Source organism: Tetrao urogallus (assembly GCF_951394365.1).
Source record: "Tetrao urogallus genome assembly, chromosome: 19".
NCBI classification, from domain to species: domain Eukaryota; kingdom Metazoa; phylum Chordata; class Aves; order Galliformes; family Phasianidae; genus Tetrao; species Tetrao urogallus.
Genome location: NC_136832.1, coordinates 7,345,545 through 7,356,599, shown reverse-complemented (window position 1 = coordinate 7,356,599; position 11,055 = coordinate 7,345,545). Strand labels below are relative to the sequence as shown.

Below are 11,055 nucleotides of genomic sequence, written 5' to 3'. Positions count from 1 at the left end.
TGCATGGTTTTATTTGGTCACAAAGTTTGAGCTGAGTGTTTAAAATGAAGCACCCTTAAAGATGCAGTACTCCTATTTAAAACAATACAGAAACTTCCAAGAGACTAAAACCTACATTCTGAAAAAATAAAAAAATTAGACATTTAAAAAAAAAAAAAAATCCACGCATCTCTAGGCTCATGACTTAACTTACTGTCACAAAGCAGGCTGGCAGCTCTTCCTTAAGCAGCAGCAGTGCCCAGAAGTAATGCCACCATAAATACAGTATCTTTGGGTGCCCAACACCAGGCTGACACTCGTAACGCCGTGTCAGAACGATCCATTTGTCTGCCAAAAGATCAGGCAAGGAAAGGAGACACTGCATCTTTGCTTTTTTTTATCCTCCCCACCATGCTGCCCGGTTCTAGCAAAGAGCTAAGACGTTTTCTTTGGGCCAAGACTAACAGAAACCACTTTATCAAATATTCTTCAGGTTTCCTGCCAAACTGGATTTATTATTCTCATGTGGTTTTTAAATTTTTTATTTTTTTTTTTTAAAAACATTTTTTTTTTTTTTTCCTGACAGTCTCTCAAGTGATGCTGGAGCGTTTAACAGTCACTCTTCCACAGTTTAATTGTTTTGTCGTTTTCTAGAGCTGCTGATGCAATGATGTTTTCTGTCGGGTGGCAAGCTGTTGAGATTACAACATCTAAGCAAGAAGAAAAAGACACACAAGCATTATTTACAGCAGTGAGATCAGGTTCACAGCACACACTTCCGAAAAGGAATCTGTACTGCTGCTACATGTAGCAGCATATGCTGCTACAGCATCGCCAAGTTGCTATTCCCTTGCTGGAGAGTTAAAAACACATTATTCAACATTCACTCTGTTTATGGGATGGGAAGTTACGTGCTAGCAAAAAAGTATCCCTTTCGTGAGCTCCCCAGCTTGAGAGCAGCAGCTGTGTTTCACTCAGTATTTAGATAGCACTTAGCCTTCAGCAACTTGCTCTAAGTCTAAAAAACCAAAGCTTGCTGCCACTGCCTCAGCTTGCAATCAAAACCAACGGTCCTACTAAGGAATAAGCATGACTAAGTTTTGCATCACAATCCCTTCTAGTTCATGCAGATGGAATGCTCCTACGGGACTGAAGTCCCAAGCAGGTGACATCTCAATGCACGCTCAAGTCTGCCTTCAAGAAACAGCCAACACAAACACAGACAACAGAAGCACGTCAGCTCTTAGCCTTCCAAGAGCTGCAGCTTCAGAAGGTGTCCGTAAGCAACTTCAAGTCATATTCTGAGTCACTTAAATATCTTAACCAATTCTGAACTCAAGTCTCTGTTGCACACTGATTTCAAAGCTGTTACATCGAAAAAAACCAACATTTGCAATGACATAGAAGACTTTGTAAAAAGAAGTGAACATTTAGGGTTCAATCAAGCCTCAGCCAAGACCTCAGATTTAGCAGGTCTGACAGTGGAAGCAAGAAAACACCAATGCTAACACCAAAGCTCTCATTGCAAGCTGACATGAAGGATACTCTATCAATAAAGACAGAATGCTCTTTCCTACCTGTGTGCCCTTGTAATTTCTGTACAATCTCTTTTGTCTGAAGGTTCCAAATGTAAACCAGGTTGTCTTCTGAACCGGATACAATCCACTGCAGGGACAGAGGAAAGACATTTGAATCTCTTCATCCATATCCAACCGCTCCAACTCGCCAAACGCTTCACTGCGCCACGTGAGCAGGAAGGCCCAACACCGCATGAGTGTTTGGTGTCTCTCAGAGCATTCAGAGCACACAGGCAGCAGAAAATGCTGTTCCATCTTTTCTAAAGGAGGAAAACTAAAAGAGTGAAAGACGCTGAGGGGGTTCGACAAGAGAGTTCAGCCTCTGCTAACGCGTCCCACCTCCTCCAGCAGGGCACAGCGCCTGCCCTCACACAGCAGACTGCTGCCTGCCGTCTCACCAGCCTTACAGCCATGGAGAAAAGCAGCAAGAATGGCCCATCAGTACAAAGCAGCCCATATCAAACACTGACCTTTCCACCAGTAACGGAGAAGTTGGCAAATATGCAGTACTTCTCATTTTTGTGTCCTGTGTACGTCTTCAGGCACTGGAAGAGAAGAGGCACGAGGCACAGTTGAGAAGCGGCTTTCTCACAGCCACGGACAAACTCTTGTCACAGCAGATTAAATACATCTGCCCAGGCTTCCCACCCTGCCAGCTTATCTAAAGGATGCAGAGGGCATCTCTGCCCCACTACCACATCATTTGGAGGAAAGAAGGAAAAGAAGAAAGCCCTCAATTTGTCACTTCCCCCTGAGAAAAACAGCAGGAGAAATTGAATGCTGACAGAAACACAGGAATACAGCTGCATTCAGTGCTTCGGGGCTATGCAGGAGCACGAGCCTTTCTTCCCTCCCCCCAAAGGTATCTTTAAAAAAAAATAAAATAAAGGGTTGCAAATGCTTTTTTGCTGTAATACTCACTAAATGTAAAGCAAGGTCAGTAAGCACATATAAAGCCCAGATTCTCCTATACATTTATTTAAGTCTACACAGCAAGGCAAGTTTCAGGTTTTTAGTTTTGTTTGTTTTTTTTTTACCTTTCCTTTGCTGTAGTCCCAAAGCTTAAGAGTGCTAGAAAAAAAAACAGAAAAGCAAAGATTTAGTTCTTGTGTTTTTTCACCAGTTTCCTAGTAGCAGACAGCTTCTCCACACCTGAGTTCTTAATGTCTACAAGGGGAACTTTAGCCTGACTTTGGAATGCAGCTTTAGTTGAAATCCTATTTCAAACCCCAAGGTATCAGTTTTACCAACATGCCATTCATATTCTCCCCCATGAAAAGGCTGCGTTCTTTCACAGGATAAGAAACCCACTTGAAACAGGGATGGCCCTACAAACTGTCCCCCTCCTCAGTACAATCACTGCCTCCAGCTTTTCAACTTTCAAGTCTTGCACTGGGATGTTTCAGGCAAGTAAACAAAGGATTGAAGCCCTCACAAGACAGCTCAAACATAAGCCAGATCAAGTAAGAGAAAAAGCAAGCTACTGAATTTGGTTTGGATATAACATGGCAGTGGGTATGCATCTGTGCAGGGTCATTATCATGACAGGTGATGAGTAGCAAACTAAAGTTTCATCTGATATTCATTAACACTTCAAAGTCAGTGGATTTTTATTTACTTTTTTTAATACCTACTTGTCCAAAGTTGCAGCTAGAATGTATTTGCCATTTGGGGAGAACTTCACAAAAGACACAGGAGGGTTATCATCATCTGCAATGAAAATAAAGTGATTATTAAACAGGAACTATTAGAGCGATTGCTAAACAGTATTACTGCCTCATTGGCAGAGAATTTCTTTTGACAGTAATCTGTTGTTAAAAGCTTTGAGTTTTGTTCTCCCGTGGCAATTCAAGCAATGCAGGTATAAGAACGGGACTGTTCTCAGTATTTCAATAAAAGGACATTAAACATTTTGCTCACAAGCATTTTAAAATCACCCTTTGTAACTGAACTTCCATTCCTTCCATCAGCACTTGTCAGAGCAAGAGCGCATCTGCAATAAAATGGTTGTTAAAATGTACAGTGTATACATATGTATCACTGATCTGCAGTGCCATGTCACCTTGTCTATAATGCTTTATAAGAATATGAAAGACTGGGAACACATGCCTTATAGGTGGTTTCCTTTTATTAGGCTTGCTCACAAGATGCCTTATGCTAACAGCCATCAGCAGTAAAAGCAGGCAGCTTGTTCAGTCCGACTGTTCCCATCACATCCAACAGCACCAACAACTCTGTTGTCACAGTTCTGAGCTGCTGCACAGCAATCATTACATAGCTGAACGCCAGAAAACCTGGGAAGCCTTTCATCCAGCAGCTGGACACCAGAACACTCCAAGTTCCCACACACATGGGAGGACAGTTCCTATTAACTGCCATAGCTGCACACAGCAGTGTCCTGATGGAACAGTACGAGGAAAAACAGGGCTTAAGGCAGTCCCTGCTCACTGCAATGCTGCAGCCTGCCTGTACCACAGCAGAACAGCAAAGAATGAAGCACAAACAAGAAGCTTTCCTACTTACCAATGAGTGTTTTCAAGCACTGTCCTGACGCTGTATCCCAGATTCGACTATAAAAAAAACACATGGGGCTCATTACACCTCTATAAGCTTCATTATTAATACCTCATTAATCTTTTTTCAAAGTGCAACAGATCTGAACACTGCAGCAGACAAGAAAGAACCACTTACCAGAGTCCATCATAGCTACTTGACACTATCAGGGATCCATCACGATTAAAATGCACCTGTAACATTGTAAAAGAGGGGGGAAATAACTTCACTTTCTTCATAAGCACCACATTTTTCAGCCCCACCAAAACCCTTCACCTCCCAAAGCTGACATTGTGATTCACATGGATAAAAGCAAGAAGTCAGTGACATCCAAACAATGGATACGAATTTAGATGGGCAATAGGATCAGAACAAAATTCTTCCCCCCTACACCGAGTTCACCTGGCATGAATGGAAATGGCTGCTGACTACAGCTGTACATTCAAGCATCAGGAACTGAAAGGCCTGTTTCCTCAGAAGCTGAGAGCAGCACCTTAACTTGAACACAGCCACTGTTCAGACACTGCTATAAATTGAGCAGCTAACCTGGAGACATCACCTTAAGATTTTAACACAGAACTTCACCCCATGGATAGCCTCACATGTTCTGAGGCCAACTTACTGTCTTCAACTACACTGAAAACGCTGCAATTTAAAGTAATAATTACAACTAATGTACATTTATAAGTGTGAAATGTCTTCTAGGTCAAGTAGAACAACCAGACCAATCACATTAAAGCAGGTATGGTTTAACACAACTGAGGCTCAATATTCTCTTTAGTGTTCCCTCCATTTCAAAAACATTAAGAGCTGAACACCTCCTCTTCCTTCATTTGAAGGGATATGATTGCAATCCAAGCCATCTTCACAAAACGAATTAACAAGATAGGAGTGCACTCTGAAACCACCCTGCTCCAGACCTCAGCAATTGCTTGGAACAAGCAAGCAGAAGATGTTCAGCAGTTCCAGGCTGCTCTCCATTCCTCAAGTGATCACCAGTCCATACCCCAGCATCAGACTGCCAGGCTCAGACACGACCAGCACATCACTGCTCACTGCTCCCCACACAAAACCACACAAACCTTACAGTTAAGGCACTTAATTTTGCTCTCATCCAGCAATGCCCATCCACAAACCACAGCCCACTCACTACATTTTATAAGGGTATCATAACGAGAGTATAAGTATGTTAGTGTGCTCATTTATCAGAAAAGACTTACAGCTGAAACTGGGTCAGAATGAGCAGGCAACGTCTTGAGGCACTTCCCTGTCTTCACATCCCATATCCTCACGCTTTCATCGAACTGAAGATTGAAGAAACACAGAACACTGTTCAAAGATACAGTTATTTGTGACCTGCAAGACATTGCAGCTTGATGCAAGTCTAGACACACACACCTTCCTCGAGTTGCATTGCAGCTGCATCAGAAAGGCTGAGACATAAGCACTACACAGAGTAGCAATAACAGACTGCAAATACAGCTCTCTCTTCCTCTACACACACAGAAAACTGCGTGTTAAGGATGGGTTAAAGGCTTGACTGCTTCCCCAAGACAGCAATAACACTGCACAGTTCACCTAATTACAAGCTGTGTTTGTGGAGGAAGACACAATCGAAAGAAGGGACGAGCAGCAATTGCTGTGCACAAAGGAACAAAAATCACTTACTGAGCCAGAAACGATGAGGTTTGATTGAGGGTTGAAGTTGCAGCAGAAAACGTAGTTACTGTGCCCCTTCAATGTCTTTAAGCACTTACCCTGAAATAAGATGCAGCAGATTTAGATACTCAGTATGCTCTATAGCCATACATGCCATCAGATAAGCTGCGTGGTGCAGAAACAAAAAGAAACCATTTCTAACCATAGACTTAAACAGGCAGAGGAGCAGCTGAAGAAAAACAAAGGAAAGACTTTTTGCAGGGACCACAAACTTTCAAATCCTTTGGGCAATTAAGGAAAACCAAACAGTTTAACACATCTTGTCAAACTTAAAGCAATTTGCTCAGTTTTCCTGTAACTGCAGAAAAAGAAAGGAGGAAAAAAACAAAAGCAAAGATAAATGAGCCTGCGATGAGAAGTTACAAATACTCTTCAGTTCCACCTGAGAGGCTGCTTTCAGAAATGAAACTTGAGCCTGGATTGTCAACTGAAGACTGAAACACTCCCAGAAGACAACCAGAGTCCTCGTGGTACCCATAAGCATCGCTCTCATTCCAAAAGCACGCAGCACAAGTCACTGCCCATTCAGCCAGCTGCTTGTTTTAAGCAGCAGAGTGGGAGCTGCTACCCCAAGAGGACCAGTGTTTATAACTCTGTCTTCTCCCATCACAGCGTGTCAAGCTCATCTCTCAGAAGAACCTGATTTAAGGTAGCAATTCTAGGGAAATGGAAGGCAAATAGCAGTTTCTGTTCTTACCGAGCTTACATCCCATATTTTTAGAGTTTTATCATCAGAGGCAGAGACAAGAAGGTTGGAATCTGATGACCAAGCGACATCAGAGATACCCTAAAACAAAAGAAAACAATCCTCTTAGCTGTGTTTGCTTACTGACATGGGAAAATGGGAAACAGGCTCCATATTCACAGCTGAAGTGTGAAAAAAATCAGCACTGGCAGATGCAAATCCATTAATTTGACTGGGTTACAGCTCAAACATCACTGACTTCTTCACATGGCTCTTACTGTGGCCACCAACACCCTTCCATGGAATTCACATACAGTGTATTATATAAACTAATCTGAATAAGTGGTTTCTCATCATGGCAAATAGCTCACTCCTTCTGGTCTGAGCTCCTGAGGCTGGAGGAGAACAGGACTCTACTGGTTTTTCATCTGGTGAAGATGAAGATCTTCGCTTCTGAAGCTTCAGCACGTAACAAATTTTGGGAAACAAAACGGAAGAGTTTGGGAACTTGTGTTTTCTCTGCAGCTTTGGTGAATGAGTAAGTGTTGTGTTTGTGCAGACAAAGCCACAAGGAAAAGTCAATCTCCTTACAAGGCAAGCCATCCTGCTCCAGGCACAAGGGAAAGAAGGAAGAGGACACAGCATTCACAAGGATTTTCACCCAATAAAATACTGCCCCTTGTAGGAGGCTGGTGTTGCTGACATGGAGGGACTCAAAGAGGCCAGGCAGTGTGCATGCAGGTACTTCATTATCAGCCTGCACTTCACCCGCATTTCCAGCTTGACCTGGTGTCACCTTGGCAATTCCACCCCCAGGTTATTGCACAGGGCTGTATAAACAAAGAGATACAAGCACTGACTGATGAAAAAGCCTTCTGCACCAAAGGAGCCACAAATGGAAATGTCTAAGCGAGGAAAAAGAAGGGAAAATGAATTCATTACGAGAAAACTCATTTCCAAGCACGCAGTGATCTCCTCATACTCACCAGCTTATGGCCAGATACCGTTTTTTCAAACTTGCCATCGTATGCTCCCCAAATTTTAATAAGTTTGTCAGCAGCTGGAAAAGAACGTGCCAGTTAAGAGACATGCAGCACTGATGGACGCATCAGGAGGAAAGGGATCTGTGAGCCACGCTCCTGCCAAAGGCAGACAGACCTCCCTCTCCACGCAGACACAAGTGTGTAAGGCAGTATGGAACTGGTGAAGAACAGTTTCATACACACCACTTCTCAGTGCAGCAACTGAGATTACATAAGCTGCCTGGAATGCACAGTCTCCAGTTGCTTTAGTTTCTCTGATGACAACTTGAGCTTCTACTTTTGTTTAAGACTGCCAGTGGTAGAAGTACTGTTCCATGTGGAACACTCAAATGCTTTTGCCCAGAAAGAACAAAAATTACATCACTACCTGGAATGAATCAATGCCTGCAAAAACCCAAACAATACTGTCCATTTTAACTTGCAAAATGGGCCAGATAGAAGAGGGTGATATTGGACAGAGGTTGGAAAACTTTGGGACGGGGGAAAAGGTCTTTCAAAAGGATAATAGAACATAAAAGTGATTTATGCATGGTACACTGGCCTTACAAAGGCAATCTGAAGTTAAGCCAAAGACAAAAGTCATTCCCATGTCTGGAAGAAGTTTGACTGGGCCCCACCATCACATTCAACACTATTCTTTTTTAATTGCCCTTTCTTCATATATGGTTCCTCACTGAGGTTAATATAAGGACACTTGCTAAGGAAAGCTATCAAGCATTTTCTTGGTGGTAAACGTTGCAAGAAATACCAAAAACTGGCAGGGGAAAAAAATCAATCTACCAACTGAGAGAGCAGCAAAACACCATGATCTGCATGTTTCATTGGGATAATCTAAGGCTGTGACTTGCTAAGAACCACAAGGGCAGTCCTTCACACCACACTCTACAACCCAGCCCAGCAGTGCCAAGTTAACTCCCACATTTCCCAGAGCTGAGTTTCACCTGCAGGTAGTGCACACAAAGTTTAATTTAAAAGCTTAAGCTACACCTTCAGTGCTACAGAAAAGCACAAGGATGGGGCAAGAATCCCATCTGCTTTTGTCCCCTCGCTCAGTAAGAAGACTGAACAGGAGAGGACTCTGATTTCTGTCACTTTCAGTGCGTTGCTAACTTAAAATCTTGGATTACCCCAAAGTCTGTCAGTTTTGGCACTGCTCCTTTTAAGAAGAATAAGGACACTTATCCCTTCTCCATCCAGTGAGGGTATCAGTTAAGACAAGCAGTCCTACAGGGCCCACATGTGCACATTTTTGAAGAGTAAGAAAGCAATACTTACAGGAGCTGGCTAGCCACTCTCCATTAGGACTAAACTTTACAGACGAGACTGCCTTTGTGTGTCCTGCTAACGTGAACTTTAGAGCATAGTTTGGTTTCACTGGTGCAGGCTGGAAGAAAAATACATATGAATGAATTGAACAAATTCCCAATTTCGTTTCTCAGCGACAAGCTCAGTATCAGACTGGGTCAGCACACATCAGTGGAATGCATAAACATTCCTCTTAACAAATTCTACTGCTTACATTCTTTTCCCTCTCCAAATTCAAAAAGCCCTCACTGGAGCCAGCACACCTTACAGCCACATGCAACCAAACTCATCCCTGATATGAATTCCATTCAGTTCAGCAACTAACAGATGATAGTAACACAGCAGTCCAAGCACAGAGTGCTTGGCAGATTAAAATGAAACTTTTGGTACTGATCCGTGCAGTACTATTAAATGCCTGTAGTTCTTCTCCTTGTTCAGAAGCAAACCACAGGCCAACACCCCCCCTTGTCCCTTTAAAACTCTATTTTCTCAGCCTTTCATCATCTCTGAAAGCTTCATGGTTAGCAATATCCCACCTGAGCATCTGCAGGCTTCAAAGAATCTGAATAATGACTGCAATCCCATTTTGCAGCTAGAACACAACTCCATCCATTCTCAGTCACCCACTGGCCTTCCAAGAACACAAACCAAGTCTCCATCACTTGAGCAGTATTTCCTTAACAAGGACTTAAAAAGCAAACCAAAAAAACCAACCTAGCTCAATAGAAGAGGTTGCACTCCACCTGCTTTTCCCCTAGAACCTTTAGCACGCTTCCCTCTCCAGACAACAGCAGAGGCAGACATACTAAGTTCTTAATCTATACTTGATTCAGTTCTCCAGTTGCTGCTTGCCTGGTGCACCTGCAGGTAAGTGCCATGTGCATTTACACAGGTATCATTCAGAGCCCCACACACACCTTGCTCTGATTGGTTGAGGAGGAAGGAGTCGATTGTGTTTTGGTGGATTCTGCATCTGGTTTCTTTTCTTCTGTTGCCATGGTTCTGAAGCTGGCAAACAAGACTTATGGTGCTTGAAGGGGAGAATGAACGCGCTGCTTCACAAGGCAGCCCTTACCACAGGGAGCAGGGCTGCTCTGGAAACAAAACCCTGGAAGAAAAGCAAAACATTCACATTAGCTGTCAAAGAAAGATCAGCAGCAGCTAAAGGAACGAGATCAGCTTAACTGCAGAAAACATGATGAAGAAGCATAATCTACATCTGTTCAGCAACGTGCTGTTTTCTGCCTTCTGGTCTATTAGTTGTGCAAGATCAAGAACCCAAATACAGGACTTTTATCAGATCCAGGACAGCATTTTTCACTGTGTTCTGTGCCAACCACTAGAAAGAAAGCAGAGCAGCTTTTAGGTGCAGTGAAAGAGTTTGTCTCATATTCCTCAAAACACCTGAGAAACACTTGTACAACACAGCAAATACAACACTTTGTATACAAGGCATTTCCAAAGCTTAAAATCCCACCAGGTGGTTTTTTCATCTCCTAGTTCAACTATTTCAGTCTCATATCTTCCCCTCTAAATGCTCTGAGCACCATACCCCTGCCTGAGAGTTCCCCCTGCTTAACAGCAGCCCTGCATTAACCTCACCAGATCTGCTTTCTGTAGCAAAACCTGAGCAGTGCTGTGCCCTGCAATCAGGGCTGATGCTGCAGAGGGAACAACCACACTGCAGTTCAGTTCCATTTCAGCAGCGTAACAGAATAACCTCCAGTTCACACTGTAAGGATTTGCCCTCATCGTCCATTTGTGATATCCCATCTCAGGCACCATTCATTTTGCTTGTGCCAGCAAATCTGGAAGGAATAGCGCTCACTTTTCAAGCCACCACTGACATTTTAAGCATCTCATCCTCAGGAGGGCACAGAGCTAAGTACCACCAGCTCCCTGCTTGCTTTACAAGCACGCTGCACAGCGCAGACTCATTACTTACTGTTGGTAACAGCAACTTCACTTCTATAATGCAGATCAGATTCTTTTCAGCCTGAACTCATACAGGAACTGGAGTAAACACACAGCTTGTTCCCTGAACCCAGCTCTGCTCCAGGGTGAGCAGCACCTCTTCATACAAACCTGAGCAGGCAGCACCCTGCTGCACAGCACGAGGTCTTGCAGCATGCAGGCAATGGGACCAGCACAGCCCCAGCTTCAGCATGCTGACACACTGCAACAGTGGGGAGAC

General features: G+C 43.4%; 1 protein-coding gene across 3 annotated transcripts; it reads right to left on the bottom strand.

Annotated features, from left to right (window-relative positions):
* Positions 1-365: 365 nt before the first annotated feature.
* Positions 366-9,859, bottom strand: WDR5 (WD repeat domain 5; the record flags this gene model as incomplete). 3 transcript variants are annotated; one of them, XM_079544832.1, is made up of 13 exons in its annotated part: positions 366-689; positions 1,557-1,644; positions 2,027-2,101; positions 2,594-2,627; positions 3,191-3,266; positions 4,080-4,126; positions 4,248-4,303; positions 5,330-5,413; positions 5,778-5,867; positions 6,526-6,615; positions 7,500-7,573; positions 8,832-8,940; positions 9,779-9,859. In XM_079544832.1, 13 exons carry the CDS (start codon positions 9,857-9,859, stop codon positions 589-591), a joined length of 1,005 nt encoding a protein of 334 aa, XP_079400958.1. In that variant the 3' UTR covers positions 366-588. The 3 variants fall into 3 exon arrangements, with proteins under 3 accessions (XP_079400958.1, XP_079400959.1, XP_079400960.1); XM_079544833.1 differs by having other exon boundaries at positions 5,333-5,413; XM_079544834.1 differs by having other exon boundaries at positions 6,535-6,615.
* Between the last annotated feature and the right edge of the window lie 1,196 nt (positions 9,860-11,055).